The sequence below is a fragment of the Pan paniscus genome, chromosome 10 (genome assembly GCF_029289425.2).
Source record: "Pan paniscus chromosome 10, NHGRI_mPanPan1-v2.0_pri, whole genome shotgun sequence".
Classification (NCBI taxonomy): Eukaryota; Metazoa; Chordata; class Mammalia; order Primates; family Hominidae; genus Pan; species Pan paniscus.
In genome coordinates, this window is record NC_073259.2 from 8564377 (window position 1) to 8591770 (window position 27394).

At 52.7% G+C, this 27394-nt stretch overlaps 1 protein-coding gene across 4 annotated transcripts in view; it reads left to right on the forward strand.

The window, feature by feature from the left end:
- TEAD4 (TEA domain transcription factor 4) overlaps positions 1-27394 on the forward strand; it is an 82081-nt gene that overhangs the window by 54278 nt on the left and 409 nt on the right. For 3 of the 4 annotated variants that reach the window (XM_003820349.6, XM_055095259.2, XM_034935184.2), the window contains 7 exons: positions 4519-4647; positions 5666-5709; positions 6238-6293; positions 7756-7895; positions 8970-9143; positions 25100-25240; positions 27239-27391. In XM_003820349.6, the coding sequence (XP_003820397.1) occupies positions 4519-4647; positions 5666-5709; positions 6238-6293; positions 7756-7895; positions 8970-9143; positions 25100-25240; positions 27239-27391 (837 nt within the window). The remainder of the gene's footprint in view (positions 1-4518; positions 4648-5665; positions 5710-6237; positions 6294-7755; positions 7896-8969; positions 9144-25099; positions 25241-27238; positions 27392-27394) is intronic. The other variant, XM_063593297.1, reaches the window with a different exon arrangement.

The following is a 27394-nucleotide window of genomic DNA, read 5'->3' on the forward strand; positions in this document are numbered from 1 at the left end:
CTCTCCATCAGGGAGGTGATGACGACAGAGGCTGCACAGCCAGTTGGTGGGAAGATCTGACATTTGAGGCATTAAGTCTAGACCATTTATAAACATTTTTATTTATTTATTTTTAGAGACAGGATCTGTCTCTGTCACCCACGCTCAGTGCAGTGACGCAGTCATAGCTCACTGCAGCCTCGACCTCATAAGCTCCAATCACACTCCCACCTCAGCCTCCTGAGTATCTGGGACCACAGGCAAGTGCCACTGCCTGGCCATTTTTTTCTATTTTTTTATAGAGACGAGGTCTCCCTATTTTGCCTGAGTGGGTCATAAACCCCTGGGCTCAAGAGATCTTCCTGCCTTGGCCTCTCAAAGTGCTGTAATAATAGGCATGAGCCACTGGGCCTCGCCTGCAAACATTTTTTTTTTTTTTAAAAGCAATGTAGCCCCTTTTCTTTTTTTCCCCCAACAAAATATCACCCTGATGTGTTACCAGAGGAGCCGTTCTTGTCAAAGCTCCTCTCCTCCCGCGAATCCTTTCCCACCCCTTGGAACTTGAACTCTAGGGACCTCAGAACCCAGTTTAAAAGCTACTGGGAGGCCAGGCGCAGTGGCTCATGCCTGTAAGCACTTTGGGAGGCCGAGGTGGGCAGATCACTTGAGGTCAGGAGTTCAAGACCAGCCTGGCCAACATGGTGAAACCCTGTCTCTACTAAAAATATAAAAATTAGCCAGGTGTGGTGGCGCACACCTGTAATCCCAGCTACTCGGGAGGCTGAGGCAGGAGAATTGCTTGAACCTGGGAAGTGGAGGTCGCAGTGGGCCAAGATAGTGCCACTGCACTCCAGCCTGGGCAACAGAGTGAGATTCCATCTCAAAAAAGGCCACTGGGCTAGCTGGGCATGCACGCCTGTAATCCCAGCTACTTGGAGGTTGAGGCCAGGAGTTGGAGGCTGCGGTGAGCTGTGATTGCACCTGTGACTGGCCACTTCAGCCTGGGCAACATTGTGAGACCCCATCTCTAAAAATATTTTTTATATTAAAGAAAAGCCACTGAATTAGATGACCTTGAAAGTCCCATCTGGCCCTGGCAGTTCATGATCCTGACACTGGAATCTCAGAACGAGTGGGTGGGAACCACAGACCTTTCTGCCTCCTAGGAAGCCACACCCCACTGCCCACTCAGTTCCATTCCTCCTGCCATCAGCCCAGCTGTTCCCCGAGCCCCACAGCTGTGGCCTGGCACCTCGCTCCTTTTTCCCTGGGACAGCTGACCAGCCCTCAGCTGTTGCTCCCTGCCTCTCAGCCTCAGCTCCCACAGCCATGGAGCCCAGCCCTGCTCCCTGTTTCCCCTCTTTTGTCTGCCTCTGACTCACCGGGACCCTGCAGATGACCACGGTGAACAGACTTCCCACTACTGGGTTTAGGGCAATCCCTTGGGGGCCGGCTGTGTGGCCCACATTTGCTTCAGGGAATTGTACTTGTCCTTGTCCACAGGTTCAGACCTGGGGCCCAAGGACAGCCTTCAGTGGATGGCTGGACAGACACCAAGGGGAGCCATAAACTCCATAAAATATGCAAATTTTCATGTATATGTGAGTTGCCTTGGAGAGATTGCTGTGAGGATTTTGTCATATTCTCAAAGGATCTAGAACCCAAAGTGATTAAGCTCTGGGTTGGACAGTGATCCAGTAGAAATCCCTGAGTGAGAGGCTGGGTCCTAGGCCTGGATTTGCCCCGTGGCCGTGAGTGCTTGGGCAGAGTCACTGGGACCTCCTGGTGCTCCAGTTTCCTCATCTGTAAAGTGACAGGCGAGCAAGGTGACATCCAAGTTCCCCTCCCGGCCCCGGTTAGTGGCTCCGTGGCTCCATTGCCCGGCTACTGCTGTCACTCCCCATCAGGTCCTTCCCACTTCCTCTGACCCCTGCCCCACCCTGCCCAGGCCGCAGTTTCCTGAGCCCCAGCCGTTTGTTTAGATCGAGTATCCAGGAAGGCAGGCACTGAGCAGATGCAGCCCCGGCCTCGTGATGGAGTTGTTAAGTGCCGAGGTCTGCGGGCTCGCAGGGGTGTGCCTGCCAAGTCCCTCATGCCCTCCTGCGGGGAGAGGTTGGGGGCTGGCCTGGGCACTTTCCTCCTGAAAATTCCAAGTGTCCTGGGAGGAGACACACACTTAGACTTACTAGTTAGCTCCCTCTTTGGTTATCAGAGACAACCTCTGAGAGCAAAGTCCAAGTTTGGCCCCAAAAGGACAGTGGGGAGGGGGCCAGGAGGGGCCAGGGACAAACCTCATCTATTTCACTGCTTTGTCCACATTGACAATGGCCCACTACTCAGAACAGTTCCCCACTCCCCACCGCCCTCTATGGTGCATCTCCCCCGACCCCTTGGTTTGCATGGCCCCCCGTGTGCCAGTCTGGTCCAAGCTCACCTGGTCACCATCACCACTCTCAGCACCCTAGTCACCCAAATTCTCAGAGCCTCAGTTTCTTCATCTTAATGATCCTACAAGTCCTGTCAGTCTCACAGGACTCAGTGAGGTTGTGTTCTTGAAAACCTTCCGTGGGCTGCCTCATGCCACATGGGTGAAATGGTCACCTTGAGAGGATGAGTGGAAGGGCCTGCTGTGTTCTGGCTTCACACCTGCACGGCACCAGGATGGCGGGGGAGCACTGAGCCTCCCTGAGCCTCCGGGCCGCGGTGCTGCCCACCTCATGGAGCTGCGTGTGGACCGCGTAGAGGCATCCCTGGGAAGAGCTGGCGAGCTGCAGGGCTCACCGTTGCTCCTCAACTTCTATTTTTAGTTTGTGTTTTAGAGACTCCACTCTGTCACCCAGGCTGGAGTGCAGTAGTGCTGTCACAGCTCACTGCAGCCTCGACCTCCTGGGCTGAGGCCATCCTCCTGCCTCAGCCTCCCAAGTAGTTGGGAGGTTCTCAACCTTTGTATCACTTAAGGGAGATCCAGGTCTACCAAGTTAATTATTATTAGTTATTCAATAATGGTTTTATCTTTGTCATTAAAAAAAAATTCATGGCTGGGGGCGGTGGCTCATGCCTATAATCCCAGCACTGGGAGGTCGAGGCAGGAGGATCACATGAAGCCAGGCGTTTGAGGCCAGCCTGGGCTAATGAGATGCTGTCTGAAAAAATAATAATAATCAGAAAGATATTTATTTATTTATTTAGACAGATTCTTGCTCCGTTGCCCAGGCTGGAGTGTAGTGGTACAATCTCAGCTCACTGCAGCCCCTGCTTCCCAGGTTTAAGCAATCCTCCCACCTCAGCTCCTTGAGTAGCTTGGCCTGCAGGCACACACCACCACACCTGGCTAATTTTTGTATTTTTTGTAGAGCCAGGGTTTCTCCAAGTTGCCCAGGCTGGCCTAGAACTCCTGGGCTCAAGCAATCTACCAACCTCAGCCTCTCCAGGAGCTGGGATTACAGGCATGAACCACCGCTTCTGGCCAGATATCAAATTTCTAATCAGAGCCCCTGAGTTGACTCAGTCGAGCCATTTAGCCCCGATAAAGCTGCAGACAGTGAATAATACTTGCTGTTCCAGCCCGTGTGTGTGTGGTCTTATTTTGGATAATCGCTGCTGGGTACAGTAACGCATGCCCGTGGTCCCAGCTACTCAGGAGGCTGAGATGGGTGGATCATTTGAGCCCAGGAGTTTGAGGCTGTAGTGAGCCATGATTGTGCAGTACTCTAGCCTGTGCGACAGAGTGAGACCCTGTCTCTGGAAAAAAAAAAAAAAGAAGAAGAAGAAAAAGATACAATTTCCATTAGGCTTCTTGAAATAGGGAATGTTGTGTCATTGGTTTTGAAGACCTTTGGAATTCGGGCACTCAGGATGGAAACCACTGGCTTACATGAATATAACAAACGATTACTATTGTTACCCGTGCCATCCAAGTGGCTTTCCCTGTGTGCTTATTTGTTCCGGGCCTATTCAGGGTGAACCCATCCTCTGAGGTCTTGGAACCTTTGGAGGGCAGACAGTGGGTATTTACATTCTGACACGTGAAAGATGGGTGAGTCCCAGGTGCCTGCAGTGCCCAGGGAGATCCTTAGGGCAGGACTGAGGCAGGAGGGGCCACAGGAGATGGTCTCTTGCCTCCAGACAGCCCGTGTGGCCAGGGATGATGTTCCTGTGCACTCGAGGAGGGATCCAGCAGATATTCATGCATCGTTTTCACAAGACAGGTGCTGAGCTAGGCACCTGTGGTAGAGAGGTGAGCAAGGCATAGAAGGTGGCCCCATAATTAATAAAATGACAGATAATGTCTCTGTAAGCTCTGATGAAAGAAGCAGGGCAAGTATCATGCCCCTTTGACAGATGAGAAAACTGACCAGAGAAACCAGCTGACTTTCTCAGTTGCAAAACAAGTTAATAGCACGGCACAGACTTAACGCCTGGTCCCCCAGCTCTGGCCACTGGCAGCGAGACAGCTTCCCTGACCCGAGGGCCAGACCTGCCTGGCCTCAGCCTGACTAGTGACCCTGCTGAGGTCCTCCCTTGCAATGTCTCCCCCAGGACCAGGCAGCTAAGGACAAGGCCCTGCAGAGCATGGCTGCCATGTCGTCTGCACAGATCATCTCCGCCACGGCCTTCCACAGTAGCATGGCCCTCGCCCGGGGCCCCGGCCGCCCAGCAGTCTCAGGGGTAAGTGGGCTGCCGAGAGCTGGAGGCCAGGCCAGCCCTCTCCTCCTCCCTCCTCCCTGTTCAGAAGAGCCAGAAGCATTGGCCAGCCCAGATTTCTCTCACCTGAGTCCTCTTGGCCAGGGCAGTCAGGGAAGGAGGGAACAAGGACCCAAGGGCCACACACGTCCCGGCTTGGCTGGTATTGGGACGGCTTTCTTGGGGTCCTCGGCAATGACTCCACAGACTTCACAAGGGGGAAGGGGGAGCTTCCAGGAGCTGACCACCTGGTAGCTCTGCCAAGTTGGCCTAATTTACAGATGAGGAAGCTGAAGCCAAGGGGGCTGAACTGAAGCCTGAGACCAGCATGTACCTGGGCAGCTTGTGCCACGCAGCCTCATTTCTGCCCTCCTGCCAGGTGGAGAGCTGGTGCCCCAAAAACAAACCCCTGGTCAGATTTTAACTTTCCCAGCCATGACCATGTTGGCCACACTCTCAGAATGATCCAGAAAGGCCCCTTTTCAGAGCTGTCTCCTCACAGGGGCTTTCTTGGCTCCAGGGACTAAATGAGTCTTCAAGGCACCTGCAGCACCGCCCTAGGCACGTGGGGAAGGGGCAGTGCCAGGCCACAGCATTTTTCAAAGTGCGTCCCAGAGAGCACTAGTCCATCTGCATGTTAAACAGATAGGACACAGTGGTTCTGTGAGTAAGTTTGGGACCCTTGGCATTAAGTGGGTTCTTGGCACTGGGACTTTTCTGAGCCTTAGGTCTGCACTGTGACTCTGCGGGGGTTGCCCTGTGCCGTGTGGACCACACCTGGGTGCTTTTCCCATGGAGCCCCTCATCCACAGGGCCTGAGAGTCCCCTGAAACTCACTCTGGGGGTGCTGCTGTGGCCTGTTAGCATTCACTAGCTAGGCGAGGCCTCGGGCTCCAGCCTCTCCTCCCAGTGGAGGCCCTGCCCGGTCCCACCCCCACCCCCACGCCACAGGGCCCCGGGTGCACCTGGGGCTGTGCTGATTCCATGCCTTTTGCCTCCTCAGTTTTGGCAAGGAGCTTTGCCAGGCCAAGCCGGAACGTCCCATGAGTGAGTATGGCCTCTGGTTTCTCTTGCCAGTTGCTCCCTGAACTGAACTTGAACCCATAAACTCATGGCATTAAGCCTGGGCCCCAGGGTGTGCTGGGGCCGCTGCTGGGGTCGGCCTTTCAGGATGGCTCTGAGCTCAGGGATTGGGCTCTCCTACTGTCAGCCATCACTGGGCTCATCTGTGATGTCCACACCCTAGGGTGGTATTTGCCAAAACTCCAGTCTGTCCAGGGTATAGGCAGGGCCAGAGCTGGGGTCCCCCAGGGGAGGAGGCTGGGAAGCAGACCTCTGGCTGGCCTGGGAGGAGGAGAGGGAGGGGTGGATTTCTTCATCAGACACGCTGTGTCTGTGGACCCGCCACGAAACCCAGGGGAGTCGGCAGGGGCGGGAGTAGGAGGCCAAGGCCCATCAGGACCACTGAAATCCAGACCACCAGGACCTACCACACAGAGACCACTGGACCCAGTGCAGGGATCCGGGGCGGCGGCCTGCCCGATGCTGACACCTCCCCTCCTGTCTCTCCTGCAGTGTGAAGCCTTTCTCTCAGCAAACCTATGCTGTCCAGCCTCCGCTGCCTCTGCCAGGTGGGTGGGCGCTGCGTGGCCCCCTTTCTATCGCAGCCATGTGGCTCCTGCCTCTGGGCCCAGGCCCCCAGCAGCCGAACGCCTGCGTGTCCCTCTTCGATGCTGCCCCGTCATGCACTCTGACCACACGTCCTAGTCCCTGGCCACACCCCATTCCTTGCCCCCAGCATGCACACCTCAGCCGTGTGCCAAGCCCCTTCATGCCCCTCGGGTTGCCTTGCTCCTGTCTCCTCGAAGCTGTGCTCAGGGCTTGTGGGGCACGTGCAGTTCCAAGGGCAGTGCCTGTGCCCTGGCGGCTGCCCCACTTGGCCGGCCTTGTTACTGCAGTGTGCCTCACACACCTGGTCCTGGGAGGGCCGAGGGGTGTCTAGCTCACCAGCCTGGGGCCCCTCCCAAGAAGAGGGACCCTTGTGGGAGAAGACCTGGTGGAGGCAGCCAGCGGTGCTGACAGGAGCCCCCACCCCGCCCTCTCACTGACAGGCTCTGCTCTGTCCTCGCCTCTTTCTCAGGAGGGGCCCTCACCACCTCCCACTCTGTAGGACAAGACCAGCTCCTCACTCTTAAACTGCCCTTTCTGGTGTGGAGTCTGCCTGCCCGGCCCCTTGGCTTTCCCTGCCACCAAGAGCAGCCCTGCTGCCTTCTGCCCCCCAGGTCCTGAAGGCTGCTTTCTCTCGTTCACACATCAAAACAAAGTCACAGTGTCAGGTCCCGTCCACCCTCTGTCTCATGCCAGTCTTCTGTCCACACTGACCGTGTCTTCACTCCAGGCCTGCTGGCTTTTGCCTGCGTTCCTGCAGCGGCCTCTTCACCGGCTCGCTGTCTCGTCTCACCTCCTCTCGTCACCCTGTCACTCACCAGAGCTTCAGTCTCACGGTGTTGCTTCCAGGTTTATGGTGCCTTCCTGGCCCCCTGGTGCCTTCAGGACACGATCTAAACTACAGTAGGACTGGAGTAGGTTCATCTGTTAGCAACGCTGGATTGAGAGGCTCTTCTGGGCCAGGCCCTGTTCTGGGAGCGGGGGAGACACATGTGATGCAAACAGGAAACGTCCCCGTCTCTCCGGGATGATGCCATATTGTAATAGCGGATTCATCTGGTTATTTCCCCGACTGGAACAGAAGTTGCTTGAGGGCAGGAACTTAACAGTGCCTGTTCTGGAAGCCTCTCGGTCCCGCAGGGCCCCAGCTGCCCTCCAGAATCCAGTCTTGCTCGGCGGTTCCATGCAGAGTGCTGAGTGGCCCGAGTTGTACCAGGCGAGCCCCTCCCCACCAGGGCAGCTCCAGGATGCCCTGGCCCAAGCCTGGCACTCCCTCCACCACCTCTGATAGGAGGTCCATTTAGGGAGACAGGTGGTCCCCCAGGCAGCACGTGTCTGTCCGAGGAGGCCTGGGGTCCTTGCAGAGGGTGCGGGCAGGGCGGGTGTCCGTGACCAGGTTCCATGTGCCTTTCTCACTTTGTGCAGGGTTTGAGTCTCCTGCAGGGCCTGCCCCATCGCCCTCTGCGCCCCCGGCACCCCCATGGCAGGGCCGCAGCGTGGCCAGCTCCAAGCTCTGGATGTTGGAGTTCTCTGCCTTCCTGGAGCAGCAGCAGGACCCGGACACGGTAGGTCCTGGCCTCTGCCTGTCCAGCTCCCTGGTCACCCCCTCTCCCTCTGTTTCTGCTTCCGGCAGTCTTGCCCCACTCCATGCTGGGGCTTAATTCAAGTTCCCTGTTCCTTTCCGATCTTCCCTTCTGCCCTTCCCCCCACTCCTCCTTTCCTCCTTCACGTCACCCCTCTTCCCTCTTTCCCTCCTCCCTGGCTTCCTTTCCGTGTCCCAGCGCCCAGTCAGCGTCACGCTCCTCCCTCCCTGTCCTGTGTTCCTCCTCCCCTCCTAACCCAACCGACGCTTAGTCCAAGGTTGCTCTGGTCCCAGCCCCACCCCTACACTGTCCCAGCCTCTCTCTGGCTCTGAGAAGCGGGCAGGAAGCTGAGGAGTCTCCTGTGTCTGCTCCATATCCTATGGGATACCAGCCTGTCCCCTTCGGTGTCCAGTGTCCTGGGTGACCAGCGTCACCTGCAGAGGTCAGAGGGGGACCTGGAGGAGGTCAAGGTGACAGGATGCCAGGGCCCTTCTCACTCTGACATCTTCAAACTTCTTCTTCTTTTTTTTTTTTTTCCTTGAGACAGAGCCTCACTCTGTCACCCAGGCTGGGAGTGCAGTGGCATGATCTCAGCTTACTGCAACCTCCACTTCCTGAGTTCAAGCAACTCTCCCGCCTTAGCCTCTGGAGTAGCTGGGATTACAGGTGCCTGCCACCACACCTGGCTAATTTTTGTATTTTTAGTAGAGACTGGGTTTCACCATGTTGTCCAGGCTGGTCTTGAACTCCTGACCTCCAGTGATCCACCCACTTCGGCCTCCCAAAGTGCTGGGATCACAGGTGTGAGCCGCCGCGCCCGGCTCAGACTTCTTTTTAGCTGAGGAACCCATGAACCAAATAGACCTTTACTTAGAAGTCCAGGATGTAAAACAAAAGGAGTAGACTTTTACCATCTCCATTTTACTCATGGGGAAACTGTGGCCCAGAAAGGCCAAGCGGCTTGCACCAGGTCACGTGGTGGGCGCGCAGAGCCGGGGTTGTCTGTCTGACCGTCTGGCCTGTGCTCCGTCTCCCTCAGACCCACTCTCTCCACAGTACAACAAGCACCTGTTCGTGCACATTGGCCAGTCCAGCCCAAGCTACAGCGACCCCTACCTCGAAGCCGTGGACATCCGCCAAATCTATGACAAATTCCCGGAGAAAAAGGGTGGACTCAAGGATCTCTTCGAACGGGGACCCTCCAATGCCTTTTTTCTTGTGAAGTTCTGGGTAAGCCTGGGATAAACCCTTCCTTCCTGCCACCAGCGTGTCCGTGGTAGTGAGAACGGGGCGAGAGTGCCCAGAGTGTGCCCTTGCCACGGTAGAAACTTGGGGAGGTGGCACCAGTGAGAAGGGGAGAGTAAGCCCAGCATGGCTGTGGGATGGTCGGAGCTGAGCCAAGGAGCGGGGCGGTGATCCCAGAGAGCTGGCCTAGTCGAACGAGGCCTTGTCTCACGGGTGGGGATGCAGCTAAGCCCGGCTAGCAGTGGAGCCCTCAGGAGGTGAGGAGGTGTAGTTCCAGAAAAAGACAAACGGGACCCTGCGGGGATAAGTGAAGACATGACTAGGAGCGCCCTTGTCACCCAGGTCTTTGAATGACAAGTCCTGCATGGGTTTCCGGGCCTGGAGCTGGTCCTTCGGTGCTCGTGTCCAAGGCATGTTGGGCTGAACAGAGCTTGGAGAAGGGGAGGGAAGTGTTGGATGGGTCACCCAGCTGACTCTGCTCCAGGGCGAGGCCACCCCACAAGAAACACCCACCCAGCTTCTCAGATAGCTCAGCCTGTAGACTTGGCCTCTGCTGCCCTCCCACCGCACCCCGGGCAGGTAGTTTGTGGGCGGAACCTCCTCCATTGAAGCGTCTTGTCTGAGGCCGGGAGGTACAGTAGCTGCTCTGGGAGCTTAGCTTCCTGGGGGCCCAGTGTGTGCAGAAAAGGGGTGCGAGGAGAGAGTCAGACAGGTAAGTGCTAATGAAGCCAGCGGTGAGGAAGGGCAGGAAATCAGGCTCTGTGACTGAGGCCTCGAATATTCTCAGGACACGGACTGAGGCTTGGGCGGCTCTGCCCGCATTCCTCTTCCCCACTCCCCTTCAGCTCTCCTCACGCTCTTTTCAATGCCTCTTGTGCGGAGATTCTTACCCTTTATTTACTCCCAGACCACTTTCATAATCTGAAAGCTTTACTTTTCCTAGAAAGAGGCATATTCACACCAAAGTTTATATAGATGTTCAGATGGCTTGCCGGCTCCCAGTGAGCAGCTCCCAGCCTGGCTCTCATCCACAGCTGAACTTGGGGGCACGCTGTCTCCAGAAGGGGCAAGTGTTGGAACTGAGACCTAGGGCCCCTGACCTTTAAGACACTTAGCATTTGCGCTCTGCCAGCGGAATGGAAGTTGGACCCTGGCCTGAGGGATGGGCACATCTATTGGCAGAGATGGGAAAGGCTGTTGCGGCCTGGGAGTGCATGAGTAGTAAAGGCAGAAGGAGGTGGGCTCTGGAGTGAAGTTGAAGCCGTGGGTAAAGAGGGAATAAGAGGAGACAACTGGGAAAGTGAGTTAGATTCTGGAAGGTCTTGATCATACTAAAGTTTGAGTTTTAACCTGTTCTGGAATGAAAAATAAGTAGTATTTTATTTTACTTGGTCTTCTTTTTAAATCAATGCATGTTCATGGTTAAAATGTTAATTAATACCAGGAGGCTTATTTAACGAAAGAGAATGAAGGGCCAGTTGCGGTGGCTCATGCCTGTAATCCCAGCACTTTGGGAGGCGGAGGCGGGCAGATCACGAGGCCAGGAGTTCAAGAACAGCTTGACCAACATGGTGAAAACCTATCTCTACTTAAAAAAAAAAAAAAAAATTAGACAGGCGTGGTGGCACACGCCTGTAATCCCAGCTACTCAAGAGGCTGAGGCAGGAGTGATCACTTGAACATGGGAGGCGGAGGTTGCAGTGAGCAGAGATGGCGGCCACTGCACTCCAGCCTGGGCAACAGAGCAAGACTGTCTCAAAAAAAAAAAACAAAGTGAAAAGCATCATATTCTTGTCCTACTCCTCCCCACACCCAAATCCCAATCCCCAAAGGTAGTCACTGCAAATTTCAGCTGTTTATTTTGGGCTTTATCTCTTTAGTTCTAAGTAATATGCTTATATTGCTGTATCTCGATGTCAGGATTAAGACATTATATTTTCATTTCATTATGGTAGAAAAAATTAGCTGTGTTACATCACTTTTCCCCCTTATCATCCCAATGTAATAATATCCAACAAGTTATTTAATTTAGTAAAAGTCATAAAATGTTCACTTTTTTTTTTTTTGAGTCTTGCTCTGCCACCCAGGCTAGAGGTGCAGTGGCGTGATCTCGGCTCACTGCAAGCTCCACCTCCCGGGTTCACGCCATTCTCCTGCCTCAGTCTCCCGAGTAGCTGGGACTACAGGCGCCCGCCACCACACCTGGCTAATTTTTTGTATTTTTTTAGTAGAGACGGGTTTCACCATGTTAGCCAGAATGGTCTCGATCTCCTGACCTCGTGATCTGCCCGCCTCAGCCTCCCAAAGTAATGTTCACATTTTTTGACAATGTAGATTGAACACCAAAGAGCCAAGAACGGGCTGGGTATGGTGGTTCATCCCTGTGATCCCAGCACTTTGGGAGCCCAACGTGGGCAGATTACTTGAGTTCAAGACCAGCCTGGGCAACATGATGAAACCCCATCTATACAAAAAGTAGCTGGGTGTGGTGGCGTGGGCCTGTGGTCTCAGCTACTCAGGAGGCTGAAGTAGGAGGATTGCTTGAGCCTGGGAGGCAGAGGTTGCAGTGAGCCAAAATCGCACCATTGCATTCCAGCCGGGTGACAGAGCAAGACCCTGCCTCAAAACAAAAAAACAAAAAACAAAACAAAAGTACAAAGAGTCAAGAAGGGTATTATGATTACATTTTTACCTCTTGTACAACTTTTTTTTCCTGCAAATAAATGGCTCTTGCATATTTTTTAATAAGCCTATTCTTAAAATTTTACAAATTGCTCCATCAGAACCACCATATAAAATTAAAAATTTTTTTCCCCAAATATTCAAAACTATTAGATAATTTATCAGTTTCTCCTTTCTTCTGGAGATCTTTCTCCTGGCTGCCTCTGTTCTGCTCCAGTTTGAACGTGTTATTCTTTTTTTTTTTTTTGAGACAGAGTCTTACTCTGTCGCCCAGGCTAGAGTGTAGTGGCGCGATCTCGGCTCACTACAACCTGTACCTCCCCGGTTCAAGCAATTCCCCTGCCTCAGCCTCCTGAGTAGCTGGGATTACAGGCACCCGCCATCATGCCTGGCTAATTTTTGTCTTTTTGTAGAGACAAGGTTTCACCGTGTTGGCCAGCCTGGTCTTGAACTCCTGACCTCAGGCGATCTTCCCACCTCAGCCTCCCAGTGCTGGGATTACAGATGTGAGCCACTGCGCCCGGCCTGAGCATGTTATTCTCTAGGCTTGCCCTACAGTTGTCATCCTGAGCCTCCCCTATATTGATACAATTTCCTAGCTCTTGCATTTCTCTCTTTATTGGTATAACCCCTTCATTTTGTGGGAACACATCCTCTAGTACCTTCTAAGAAAAGATGCGTGGTACATAAATGACCTTGCTTCTTTGAAATGTCATTATTTTTATTATATCCTTATACTTGACTGATTGGTATTGGTAGTCTGGGTAAAGAATCTAGATCATACGTCATTTTCCCTAGAAAATGATGACTTTTTTTTTTTTGAGACAGGGTCTTGTTTTGAGATGGAGTTTCGCTCTGTTGCCTAGTCTGGAGTGCAGTGGCGCAATCTTGGCTTATTGCAACCTCCACCTCCCAGGTTCAAGCAATTCTCATGCCTCACCCTTGCAAGTAGCTGGGATTACAGGCGTGTGCCACCAGGCCTGGCTAATTTTTGTATTTTTAAGAGAGATGGGATTTTTCAGTGTTGGCCAGGCTGGTCTTGAACTCCTGGTCTCAAGTGATCCTCCCGCCTCGGCCTTCCAAAGTGCTGGGATTACAGGTATGAGCTATCGTGCCTGGCCTAGAAATGATTTTCGAGGATCATTCTTTAGTGCATTTGTCATTATCTTCTGACATAAATAGTCTGATAGCATTCTAATTCCCTATCCTTTATTATGTAACTTTTTTTTTCCTCTGGAAGTTGTAATATTTCTTCTTTCTCCCTAATGGCCAGTTTCACATTGGTGAGCTTTGGGATATGTGTTGTTTTACTTCCCCGTCTTGAGCCAGGTACTTGGTAGGCACTTTTAACTGTGAGATGAGCCTTTCAGTTTTAGGAAATTTACTCGTATTATTTCTTTGATAATTTATTTCCCTCTGTTTTCTGTTTTCTTTTCCAGGAATCTCTGTTATGATGTTGGAACCCTCTATGATGTTTACCATTTCTTTATTTTCTTGGACTTATCCTCTACGATTTTTACTGTTTATTTTCAATCTTGGTCTGTTTTCTTAGCGATTTCCTTAATTTTGTATTCTAACTCTTTTCTGAATTAGTTAAGGTTGTGTCCAAGTGCATATCACACAAACCCCAAAGAAACAGTGGCATAAATAGTTTTTCTTTCACATCAAGGAAGTCTGGAGGTAAAGACTGTCCAGCGCTGGCCCAGTGCTCCTGACATCATGAGGGACCTGGCTTCTCTCTATCTGCTGTCCTCAGTGTATGACTTCTGTACTCAGGGTCATGACTGCTGGAGTTCCAGCCACTGTAGCCATCTTCCAACCATCAAAAGAAGCCAGTTTAGCTCCCTGTAAGGGGCCTGCTGGGAAGCCCCATAATTAGTTGTGTGGCTGCATCTTGCCGTAAGGAACCAGGGAAAGGTACTTTTTTAGTTGGGTAAGTTGCTGTTTTGAATAAAATCAGAGCTGTAATACTGTAGAAGAAGCTGCATACATCCTTTTATGGATGTATCTTAGTTCAGTTGATGACATTTTGTTTTTTCTGGGTAGTTTATAAAGTGTGCATCCTACAGTTAAGGGTGAATTAGATGAGTGGAATACAGCAGCATCTCTGCCACACCTTCTGTTGAATATTTAATTTCGGCTCTGACATTTTAATTTTCCAGAGCTCCTTCTTGTTCTGTGATTGCATCAAGATGTTTGATGGATGTAGTTTTTCTCCTCTTTTTCTTAAAGGTATGAAGTAAGCGTTATTTCTTAAGTTTTCTCCTGCTCCTAACCCTCCCCCCACCCACGCCCAGACTAAGTCTTGCTGTGTTGCCCAGGTTGGAGTGCAGTGGTGTGATCTCGGCTCACTGCAACCTCCGCCTCCCTGTTCAAGCAATTCTCCTGCCTCAGCCTCCCAAGTAGGTGGGATTACAGGTGCCCGCCACCACGCTTGGCTAATTTTTGTATTTTTAGTAGAGAGAGGGGTTTCGCTATGTTGGCCGGGCTGGTCTCGAACTCCTGACCTCAAGTGATCGATTTACAGGCGTGAGCCACCACACCCAGCCTCCTGCTCCTTTCTTTGTCTTTGTTTCTTCTTAATTCCATTTTTCTGTTTGTTTTGGTCCTTGTCTTTCCAGCTGGAGGGTTTTCTTTGGTGTCTTTAGTTCTTAGCTGCCTGTCTGTATTTTTTTAACAGCTTTCTTGCAATGTAATTAACTTACCTTACAGTTCACCTACTTAAAACATACAGGCCACGCACAGTGGCTCACATCTTAATCCCAGCAGTTTGGGAGGCCGAAGCAGACAGATTGCTTGAGCTCAGGAGTTTGAGACCAGCCTGGGCACATGACAAAAACCTGTCTCCACAAAAATAATACAAAAATTAGTCAGGCGTGATGGCATGTGCCAGTAACCCCTACACTTTGGGAGGACGAGGCAGGTGGATTGCCTGAGTCCATGAGTTGGGGACCAGCTTGGCCAACACGGCAAAACCCCATCTCTCCTAAAAATACCAAAATTAGCCGGGCATGGTGGTGCGTGCCTGTAATCCAAGCTACTCAGGTGGCTGAGATGGGAAGATCGCTTGAGCCTGGGAGGCAGAGGTTGTAGTAAGCTGAGATCACACCACTGCACTGCAGCCTGGGTGACAGAGCAAGATCCCATCTCAAAAAATAAAGTATACAATTCCGAGTTTTTAAGTATATTCACAAAGTTGTACAACCATCACCACAATCAATTTTAGAACATTTTCATCATCCCGAAAATAAGCCCTGTTCCCTTTAGCTGTCACTCCCCACTCCCACCGCCCAGCCCTGTGCAATAATCTACCTTCTGTCTTTGAAGCTTTGCCTATTCTGGACATTTTGTATAAAAGGGTTTGTGGAGGATGTGGTCTTTTGTGACTGGCTTCTTGAACTTGGCATAATGTTTTCAAGGTTCAGCCATGTTGTAGCACGCACGTTCCTTTTTATGGCCAAATGCTTCCTTGTACGGAGAGTCCACATTGTTTATCCATTCATCAGTTCATGGGCATTTGGGTTGTCTCCTCCTCTTGGCTGTTAGGAGTAGTGCTACTGTGAACATTACGTACCAGTGTTTGTGTGGACATTCATTTTCATTTCCATATGCTTACGTCTGGAATTACTGGGTCATATGGCAACTCTCTTTCACTTTCTGAGGCACTCCCAAGAGTCTTCCGAAGTGGCTGCACCGTTTTCTGTTCCCACCTGCAGGGTATGAGGGTATGAGGATCCTATTTTCTCCACATCCTCACCAACACTTGATATTCTCTGATTGTACCCATCCTAGCAAATGTGAAATGGTATCTCATTGTGGTTTTTATCTGCATTTCCCTGATGACTGATGATGGTAAGCATCTTTTCATGTGCTTACTGGCCATTTGTATATCTTCTTTGTAGACATGCCAATTCAGAAATTTAGGTCCATTGCCCTTTTTTTTTTTGAGACAGAGTCTTTCTCTGTCACCTAGGCTGGAGTACAGTGGCGTAATTTTGGCTCACTGCAACCTCTGCCTCCCAGGTTCAACTGATTCTCCTACCTCAGCCTTCTGAGTAGCTGGAATTACAGGCACGCCCCACCATGCCCAGCTCATTTTTGTATTTTTGGTAGAGGCGGGGTTTTACCATGTTGTCCAGGCTGGTCTTGAACTCCTGAGCTCAAGCAATTCGCCTGCCTCAACCTCCCAAAGTGCTGGGATTACACGTTTGAGCCGCTGTCCCCAACCCCATTGCCCATTTTTATAATAAATAGGGTTATTTTTTATTATCGAATTATGAGTTCTTAGTTCTGGATGAAAGTTCCTTATCAGTTACATGATTTGTAATTATTATTTCCCATTCTGTTGAATGTCTTTTCACATTCTTTTTTCTTTTTTTCTTCAGAGACAGAGTCTTGCTGTGTCTTCCAGGCTGGAACGCACTGGCATGATTATTGCTCACTGCAACCTTGAACTTGGGCTCAAGTGATCCTCCCGCCTCAACTTCTTGAGTAGCTGGGACTAGAGGCATGCACTACTACACCTGGCCAAATTTTTTTTTTTTTTTTTTTTGAGACGGAGTCTCGCTCTGTCACCCAGGCTAGAGTGCAGTGGCGTGATCTCGGCTCACTGCAAGCTCCATCTCCTGGGTTCACGCCATTCTTCTGCCTCAGCCTCCCAAGTAGCTGGGACTTCAGGCGCCCGCCACCACGCCCAGTTAATTTTTTTGTATTTTTAGTAGAGACGGGGTTTCACCGTGTTAGCCAGGATGGTCTCGATCTCCTGACCTCGTGATCCACCCGCCTCGGCCTCCCAAAGTGCTGGGATTACAGGCGTGAGCCACCGTGCCTGGCCCAAGTTTATATTTTTATTTAAAATTTTTATAGAGGATGTCACTATGTTGCCCAGGCTGGTCTTGAACTCCTGGCCTCAAGTGATCCTCCTGCCTCAGCCTTCCAAAGTGCTGGGATTACAGGTGTGAGCCACTGTGCCTGGCTCCTTTTCACATTCCTAGTAGTGTCCTTTGATGCACAAACGTTTCTAGTGTTGATGATGTCCAGTTTATCAAGTTTTCCTTTTGTTATTCTGGTTATATTTAGTAGTGACTGGGAGCTGTTCGTGCAAGGTAGGACTTGTCACCTGGTGGGTTTCGCTTTAGGGTGATTGGGCTTGGGGAGCTAGCTGTTTGATTGGGGAAATCAATAAATATATGTGTTTACTGGACTTTTTTTTCCTCCTGAGGTGATTTAGTTTCTCCAGAGACGATTCATCTAATTTCCCTGGAAGGGACATACTTGGTCACAAGTGTTCTGGTAGTGGGATAAAGGGTCGGGGGTAGGGGCCCTGACCATTTCTGATGCTGGCTTTCACTTAACTCTCCTGTTCTTACTCCCCCTCTTCCCTCTCTTTTGAATAAGCCCCGTGTCCCTGAGACCCGTTGCCCTCCTGTTTAATTTCTGAAAATGGTCACCCTTTGGTCTTCTTTAAAAAGTTTTTTTGTTTGTTTGTGTGTTTTTAAATTTTTAATTTCATAGAGACAGTGTCTTGCTATGTTGCCCAGACTGGTTTTAAACTCCTGAGCTTAAGCCATCCTCCTGCCTCAGCCTCCCAAAGTAATGGGATTACGGGCGGGAGCCACCACACCTGGCTGACCCTTTGATCTTCTACCGATGCATGGGAGGGGTGGGCCTGGGGGCTGGACTGTCCAGTGTACAGACTTTTTGTCAGTTCCTGGGGACAAATCCTGTTCCCTCCGCTCCCAGCCACGCAGCTCAGCTTCTTATCTGTCACCCCTGAAGATATTGGTAGGTTGTGACTCTTTTTGCTTTCTCTACCCCGTGGAATCCAGTGTGGTCCTAATCAGCTTTGAGTCTCCAAAGCTTGCCCAGCTCTCTTGTCAGCTGGTCTCTTTGTTTTCTTTATCTTTGTGGTGCTGCATATTGTTTAAAGTTACTTGCTGTTGTCCTTCTAGCTGGGTCTCTGGAAGGGGAAAAAATAAACTTGGGTAGTCAGTCTCCCGCCTTTAGCCAGGTGTCCAGGATGATGGGGTGACCTGTGTGCCACTTTGAAGGGGTCGGCAGTCGCTGTTTGGAGTGCTGGGCTGAGAAGGCTCTAGCAGGGAGGAGTGCTGGGTGGACGGTCACGGCCACGTGCGTAGCCAGGGAAATATTTGTCAGCCCTTCTCCTTAAGCGATGAGGAGTCATTTAAGGTTTTCGAACAGGGCAGGACGTGGCCAGGGTTGTGCTTAGTTGGTTAACTCCGGCACCCAGACTGGAAGCAGGTGTGAGACTCCTGCAGTGGAGACCAGGCAAGACGCATGCGCCTCCTGAGGACCTCGGCCGAGAGGCTGGCTTCAGGGTGTGGCGTGGGAGTCAGGATGCTGTCCACTTTTTCTCAGGAGGGGCTTAAATCATCTCCCAGTCTCCCTTCCAGCCCCGGTTGTGGGAATTAGAACCTGTACAGCTGGCAGTGGTGCTTCCCAACCCTGCTGTGAGTCTGAGGGGGCCCCCAGCCCCCTGGAGAAGCCTTCACCCTTGCTTGAGCACTCACCGCCCCCGGCCTGTCCAGGCTCAGCCCTGACTCAGCAGAAGGAGCTTAGGCGAGCTGATCTGTGGCTCTTTCCCGGCATGGCTCAGGACCCTGGGGATACAGTTGGGGTCAGAGGGGAGACCCAGTTGGCAGTGGCAGGAAGCACTCATGGGAACACTGCCTTAGAGCGGGAGGTGGCATGTCCGGGACCCTCTTGCACTAGCTCCTGCCTTTAGCTATTGGTGATATTCTGTGTTCTTCTAGCCACCCTCCAGATGAGGACCATCCTAGGTCTCTTGTTTCACAAGTAGGGGAAACTGAGGCATGGAGTAAGCAGGGCCTGGCCCTGAGTCCCCCAGCCAGGGTGACCTCTGTCCTGTGGGCACTCCTGTTGGATACTTGCTGTGAGATAGATGGGTCCAGATAGACCGAGAGAGATGACAGCTGCACTCTTCTCACCACGTTACGTACAGTCACACGTCTCGTCCTCACCACAGCCAAGACTGTGGATAACCTCATCTGCAGAGGGGAAACTGAGGTACAGACAGGTAAAATCACCTGCCAAAGGTTGCCCAGTTCATAGTACCAGACCCATACCAGACCACGGATCCATACCTGAGCAGCCTGACCCCAGGGTGTGTGCTTGGAGCCACCATACTAAACAGTCCTCCTTGCGAAGTCACTGGCTGCCCTCCATGCAGCATCCTGGAGCTTCTCCTGCTCCCACTGGAGAAGGCTCTGAATTGTCTAAAACAGATCCCCAGCCCCCTGAGGAACAGCAGGCAGTGGCAGCGTGGGGAGAGCAGACTTAGCTCTGTGCAGTCAGTGTAGAGCCAGCCCCTTAGGCTTCTTGTGCGTTCTTGACCTCAGATATCCCTTCCAGAAAATAGGGCAGTGGCCCTACATGGAGACTAAGGTTGCCAGGGAGGAAGGAGGACCTAGAAGGTACTTTTCCAAACTTGGTAGTGGCCTGTGTCCTCTCTTTCTTTCTGACTCTTAGGGGAGTTTGGAGGTGGGGGTTGATGGGAGAAGAGAGGGTTGGGACAGCTGGTGCCAAGGACATGGGATCCGGCAGGTTCCCTTGTGGACTGTGTGCTCCGGCCATGTGCTGTATGGACCCAGCGCGGCCCTCGGCTTCCAGGAGCCCGCACTCTGGATGGGAGGATCCAGCACAAGTCTCAGGGTCCTGGGACAGGAGCCGCTGGACAGGGGGCTGTGGTGTGCCCACCAGCAAGGCCCTTCTGATGTGTCGTGGCAGGGCACGGTGGGCAGCAGTTGGCCCCAGCTGGGGCAGAGTCTCAGTTCTACCACTTGAGAACTGTGTCCTGGGCAAATATTGGCTTCTCTGTGCCTCTGCTTCTTTGTGTGAATAGTCAGCAGTTTGATCTTGGGGACCTGCCAGGGGCTGTGTCGCTGAAGACCCCGTGTGTGTGGCCGGCTGGTACTGAGTGGGGGGCTGTGGCCTGCCCTTGCCCCACCCCTTGCCTGAGCCCTCTGAGTGCCAGCGGCCTGGGCAGGATGAGGACGGGTGAAATCAGAGATGAGGGAGCGCTGGAGGCCAGGGCACCTTGGCGGTCATCTGCTCCCTCCTCTGCATGTGTGGGGCGGGCAGAGGCACCAGAGGAAGACACATGTGTGACGGGGAAAGGTACATATTCGTGTTTGCTGACAACGAGACTTTGCGTCAATCGTGAGTCCTCACAGGCTGCCCCGGCTCCCCCAGCATCGGGAAGCTCCTGTCTTCTGCTCCCTGGCCTGGTCCCGCCTTCCCCCTCCATCAGCTGGTGTGAACTTGGCCACACACAATTAGGAAGGAAAACTGCTCAGGCAAGGAAACGGTGTCGCCTCTCCCGGAGCCTTTCTTTTCCTGCCTGGCTGTTTTCTCAGTCCTGGCTCCCAGGCCCTGAATGTGCGTGCTGGAGAGGCAATCAGAACCCCCTTGGAGTGGGAGGAGGACTTGTCCGTCCCCAGTCCAGCCTCCCTGCCTGCCCCCTGAGTTACTGCTCTTACTGAGGGCGCTGTGGTGGTCATTCATAGACTCTCGGACTGCTGGGACACATTTCCAGCTAGAAGTAGCATCTGCCAGCCTGAAGGGCTGAGGCTGCTAGGGCTGTGCACAGCCTCAGCCCTATCTGATGAGCGCCACGGGGCCTGGAGCAAGGGACTGATGCGATGACGCCCCCTTCCTCCCCCAGAGCCCCGCAAGTCCAGCAGAGGCCACCTGTCTCTGGGGCCGGTGAGAGGGGGCCTTTGGTCACTGGTGGCCATTAACGCCGCTCTGCACATTGGAAATGCCAGGCAGAGCCGGGCTGCACCGTGGAGGCAGCAGAGTACCCCAGGCCTTCCTCCCATCTCAGCCTGCTCTTCCCTTTCAGGCCCTGACATTTCTCCCAGGCACATACCAGCACATGACAATGAATCTGAGCCCCTCCAGGCCCCCACACCCGGGCTGCGGCTGTCTCTGCTCATCTGTCAGTCACCCGATCCCCCACACCTGTTCCAGGCACAGCTGCCCACCCGCACGCACAGCTATGAATAGGGCGGAGGGAGGGTTGCAAGGGGGCACTCACAGGCCAGGGGGCCGGGGCAGCTCTCATTTTTTCTTAGGCCAAGAAGCGTAGCTTGTTGGGGTGGGTGCTCAGTGTGGGGGGATATGAGGGTGGACAGGAAATGTCAGGAGTATAGCTGCAGGAGAAGGGGTGAGGCTGTAATTAGAAGGATCCAGGCACTGAGGACCAGTCGAGGTGCTCTGGGGCGGGTCGTCCGCGTCGCCGGCTGGTGTGTTCCGGGTTTATGCAGTGTGAACATGAGTTCTGGGGCTGATTGTGGGATCTCTCTTTCTCCCCCTGACCCATTGCTCAACCCCAGCACTTGTATTCTATTTGTTCTCCCGATTATAAATTCCCTGAGAGCAGAAACAATGTCTCAACCTCTCTGGGCCCCCCTGCCTCTAGCACTGCTGGCCTGGGCTGGATAAATGGGCACCTGAGCGATGGGAAGAACCAGGGAGTGGGAGCTGATGACAGAAGAGTGTATTTGAGATGGGGGTGGAGCTGGGGCGCAAAACTCTCAGGGTGAGCAGGACAGGGTAGGTTCCTGCTTGCGACTGAGGGACCTTGCTCTTCTCACTGGTGCCACCCGGAGGTGAGAGGGTGAACAGCCGCCTGCAACCTTGATTGAAGGCCCACCCTACTAAGGCCCTGGGAGAGCTTAGTTCTTGCCTCCGGGGAGCATCGTATCTGGAAGGGGGCAAGGACATCTGGACAGATTATAACAAGCAGGGTAATAGAGGGGGATCTGCCAATTGCTCCTGGGGGCTGGGGGCAGCTGCTGCCTCTGTGTGTCTGGAAGAGCTTGGAGGTGTGGATGCCAGTCCTTCCCAGCTTGGCACATAGGATTCTTCTAAGGTGGCACATGGATATGCATTTTTTTTAATAGTTAAGTAGTTGCCCAGGCTCAGTGGCTCATTCTTGTAATCCCTCCACTTTGGGAAGCTGAGGCAGGAGGATCACTTGAGCCCAGGAGTTCGAGACCAGCCTGGGCAGCATGGCGAAGCCCTATCCCTGTGTTTTAAAATAACTTTATTTGAAAATATGAAAAATAGTTATAGGCCAGACGTGGTGGCTCACGCCTATAATCCCAACACTTTGGGAGGCCGAGGCAGGTGGATCACTTGAGGCCAGGAGTTCGTGACCAGCCTGGCCGACATGGTGAAACCCCATCTCTACTAAAAAAAAAAATACAAAAACTAGCCGAGCATGGTGGTGGGCACCTGTAATCTCAGCTACTCAGGAGGCTGAGGCAGAAGAATCACTTGAACCCGGGAGGCGAAGGTTGCAGTGAGCTGAGATTGCACCACCACACTCCAGCCCAGGCGACAGAGCGAGATTCCGTCTCAAAAAATAAAATTAAAAAAATAGTTATATAGTTATTTTCATATATATTAGAAAGAATAGAATCCTTGATTTCATGGATTTATTGCTTAGAACGGAATTAAGGAATAAAAGTGAGTTGATTTAAAAGAATCAGGATGTGTCGTAGATGGCACATGAATGTGGCATTGATCAGAGGGGCCATGCACGGTTAAAGTCTGAGGGTCACCACCATTGATGCCTGGCCTCATCTCTTGGTGTTCCCCACCATGTCCAGTGCATCCTTCCCAGGCAGCTGGGCTTCCTGCCAGCGGCATTTCAGGCATTGTTCACATTTCTGCCCTGTGCTTCCAGCTACAGCATATGTCCTGAGCACACAAACTGCCCCTTTTTAGGAACAGTCTGACAAAGTCAGTCTCCTAGGAGGAGCAGGTGACTTCGAGAAAATAGGAGACAGGCCAGGTGCAGTGGTTCACACCTGCAATCCCAACACTTTGGGAGGCCAAGGTGAGAGGATCACTTGAGGTCAAGAGTTTGAGACCAGCCTAGGCAACAGCGAGACCCTGCCTCTACAAAAAATTTAAAGATTAGCCAGGTGTGGTGGCACATGCCTATAATCCTAGCTACTCAGGAGGCTGAGGGGGGAAGACTGCTTGAATCCAGGAGTTCGAGGCTGCAGTGAGCCGTGATCATACCACTGTACTCCAGCCTGAGTGACAGAGCAAGATTCTGTCTTTAACAAAAAAAAAAAAAAAGAAGAAGAAGAAAACAGGAGCCCGAAAGCCTGGGTTCTGGTCCCATTCACCTTATATTTGCCTGTAAGACCTTCGGCCAGTCACAGCCACAGTTAAATCTAGTCCGGCAGAGGCCTCAGCCACCTCTGCCATGCCCCCCTGGGCACCCTGCCTACAATGTGTCATCCCCTCCCCCCCAGCATCACAGATGGAGACAGAGTGGGGAGACTGAGGCCAGCTCAGGGGTGGTAGTGGAGGGTGCTTAGGATAAATGCTGCTGTCTGTTTCAGAGGCTGAGCATTGACACGAATGCTTTTTTTCCCTAATGGCCTCATCAAAGCCGAGGCAGGTGCACTGAACCATATGCCATTCTGTTTCAGCATGAAAACAGCCTTTTTTTCCTCATCATAAATGTAATCCACCCTCATTCTGCTCCGTAGCCTGCTTTCCCACTCAGTGTGTTTGTAGTCATCCATGATAATAAATGCAGGTCCTTCTCAGCATTTTTTGTGGCTACATAATGTTTCTATTGTGCTATAGACAATCAACACCCCCCGCCAGTCTAGAGAAAGGTCCTGCTCTGGGAAACTTCTCCAAAGGAGAGAAAAATAACGATTGAGTGTCCCCTCATGGCCAGTAGTAGAATTGCTTGGTGCCTGGCTCTGAATCTGGCCAAAACCTTCTGGGGTTCTAGGGATCCCCTTATCTTTGCACGGAAGAGTCCTTGGTGTCAGAACCTTGACCAAGGCCTGACGCTTTACTGCATTCGTAGGGCTGCGCTCTGGGCACAGCTTGCAGTGATTTCAGACCGGGGTGTGGGTGGGAGGAGCGGCCTCCCCTGAGAATAAGCCTTTGTAATGTGCCTGTGCGTTGTTTCTGAGTCTTGACTTGTTCTCTTAGCACCCCTGGCTCAGATGGGGTGATTTGATGTGGGGCTGGAGTTCTGGGCATGGGGACCCCTAAGGCATAGGGCTTCAGGAATACAATTCCTGCCTCAGAGTCCCCGAAGCACCAAACTGTCTCATCTGGTGCCTTCCTTTCTTCGCTGTGGCACTCTGCTGGTTTGGGACAAGTATTGGGGTTGGAGGCTGAAGACCTGGGGTCTTTCACGTACCAGCTGGATGGTGTTGGGCAAGGCTAACAGTCAGGACCCCTCGTGGATAAAGCCGAGGCCGTGGTTTTGGGTGTGAGGTCGGCACGGAGTCTTACTCCGCCTTTTCTAGAAGGGAAGTTTCAGATCAGCCCCACATCCAGCAGGAGGCACCCTGGGCTCTGTTTTCATCAGGGGAAGGAAGAGCAGCCTGTCTGAGGCAAGGTGAGAAGCTGACCTAGAGCACCAGTGGCTGGGCCTGTGAAGGGCCTTGTGAGCCAGGCCGGGGACCAAGACTCCTGTCCCTTGTGGCTAAATGGCTCCATGAGACGGTGCAGTGACTTGTCTTCTGAAGAGACTCCCAGGGCAGTTAAGAGAATGAACCAAAGGGAGGGACAGCTGGTGCTGGGGAGATTGCTCTGGAGGCTGAAGCAGAGATGTCAAAAGATCCAAGGTGACGGGACCCAGCAGTGCCTAGAGAGGGAAGAGGCCAGCCCCAGAGCCGTTTCTGAGGGAGCATCGATCAGGTCTCTGGCGAGACAAGAGGATGAGACAGGAGCAGCCTTCACCCCTTCCACCCTCCCCACTGCCGGTCTCTTGCCCTGGTTTTCTGTTCTCATGCTTCCTGCACTATCAAAATTGACTCTGGAATAATTCTGATAGACGCATTCAAACTAAAATAGAGCTGACTGGTAGAGATTCAAACCTTTGCAGTTTAACAAGAACAAAGTCTTAGACTATGAAACTTGAAGTCTTAAAGATGGAATCTGGGGCTCCCACCTGCTGGGTGTGTTAATATCGGGGCAGGCAGCAGTGGCCTGAAACTGTGTGGGTCCCAGTGTCCTCTTTTCCCATGATTTAGGCAACACGACCTGATTTTGTACCAGGCAGAGATGTAGAGGAATGTGGAAGCTTTCTGGCGTCCTACTGTCTACCCTCAGTCTGATTTCTTCCCAGCCCTAGAGCCGGGACTGGGACCCTGAGGTCTCCTTGATGCTCCCGTCTGACATGGCACCTGCTGACACTCCCTCGCCTTCCCCCTGTCTCCCTCCAGGCAGACCTCAACACCAACATCGAGGATGAAGGCAGCTCCTTCTATGGGGTCTCCAGCCAGTACGAGAGCCCCGAGAACATGATCATCACCTGCTCCACGAAGGTCTGTTCTTTCGGCAAGCAGGTGGTGGAGAAAGTTGAGGTAGGAGGCCACCCTGGCGGGTGAGGGCCGGTGGCAGTGGTCTGTGTTTGCTGGGCGTGGCTTCCATTTGCTTTCAGGAGGAAAGCCCTCCGTTAGGGAGCCAGGACAATCCCTTGTTGCCTTCCCTGTCTGCTGTCAGTGCTGTGTGCCTCCCACACTCCCCTTGGCACCAGTGTCCTGCCCAACTCACCAGAGCCATTGCTGCCCTTTCAGGATCTTCCAAGCACGTCCTTGCAGGCACCCCCGGTCCTCTCCAAGGGCAGAGCCGCAGCACAGGCAGGGCCCTGGGCATCTACCTAGTCCAGCCCTCTGGCTTCACAGCGGAGGCCCCGAGAGAGCGGAGGCCTCCCACCAATCGCCTGCACGTGGTCACACAGCTCACTAGTGCAGAAGCAGGGCTAAGATCTCTGTCCCCTACTCACTTTGAACTCCATGAATGCCTAAAACTGTTCCTTCCCTGATTTTCTACTTATGGGTACCCTGGAGACCCTGCTGTAATGGAAGTTACAGAAAATTCAGGCCTGCCTTTTACGGTTTCTCCCACTCTGCTAAACCCCCGGCCAAGGGCAGTGCAGGGCAGTGGTGAGGAGCATAAGCTCAGGTGAATCCCCACCCAGCCACCCTGCTTTCCGGTGCGTGTCTGGGGGGTTGTGATAAAATCCTCTGTATTTTGGCCCTAAACAAGGGCCAAGTTATCTTCACTGTCCGGGACACGGTCTCCTGCAGCACCCTGTGTTCTGGGCCCGCTGCATAGTGGCAGTGACAAGGAGCTGGGACTGAAGGCCTCCAACCCAAAGCACCTGTGGACTCTGAGAGTCCGCGGCCCTGTGCCGCCCACACGCTTGTTAAACCTCCTCACCGTGCAGCCCAGTCTTCGTCCCTCTCCTCACCCCGTCCCCAGATTGGTCTGAATTAATGAAGTCCTACTCTCACAGTCTGTCAGTTATTGATAGCCTTCCTCATGCCAAATGCAGCCAGATGCCCGGCCAGCACCAGGGAGGAGACATTCCCCCACACAGTGCTTCTCCGCCTGGCTGCACCTTACAGTCTCCTGGGAGCTTTGGAAACACACCAGTGCCTGAAACCCATTCATCACCCCTCAGTCTCTAGGGTAGAGTCCAGGCATTAGTGGTTTTTGAAGAGTTCCTCAAATTACTTATTTCTACTTAAACTTGTAAAACTTTTGAGATAATGGTGGATCCACTTGGGCTCATAATCCCATGTGCGCTTTACCCAGCTCTTGCCCTGGCCATATCTTGCATAACTAGAGTGTAAAGTGGACAACCAGGAAATTGACGTTGATGCAGTCCACCAAGCTGGTTCAGATTTCACCAGTTTTATAGGCACTCCTATGTGCGCTTGCATGCGTGTGTGTAGACAGGGAAATTTGCATGATCACCACCAGACTCCCAGGGGTCCCTGTGTGCCCCTCATGGTGTCCTCATGTACAGCCAGGATTGAGAGGCTCCTACCACTGCTCCTGTGTCTCCTTAAGCTCCCCTCCTGCCATCCCCGGTTCCTGCTGGTCACCCATGGAGAAAGGAGGTCTTGTTTAATGTCCACCAACCTAAGAGGGTGACTTTCTTTTTTTCTTTTTGTGAGACAGTCTCACTCTGTTGCCCAGGCTGGAATGCAGTGGTACGATCTCAGCTCACTGCAACCTCCGCCTCCCGGGTTCAAGCGATTCTCCTGCCTCAGCCTCCAGAGTAGCTGGGAGTACAGGCACGCGCCACCGTGCCTGGCTAATTTTTGTATTTTAATAGTAACAAGGTTTCACCATGTTGGCCAGGCTGGTCTTGAACTCCTGACCTCAGGTGATCCGCCTGTCTTGGCCTCCCAAAGTGTTGGGATTACAGGTGTGAGCCACTGCCCCTGGCTGGGGGTGACTCTTTTCTTAAGGGCCCCCAGGCTTTCTGCCTTTCCTTCCCGTGGAGTTGGGTCTGGGCTGGAGGTGGGCAGAATGGGATTCTAAGCCCCTGCTGTCCCCGGGTCCTGCAGACAGAGTATGCTCGCTATGAGAATGGACACTACTCTTACCGAATCCACCGGTCCCCGCTCTGTGAGTACATGATCAACTTCATCCACAAGCTCAAGCACCTCCCTGAGAAGTACATGATGAACAGCGTGCTGGAGAACTTCACCATCCTGCAGGTG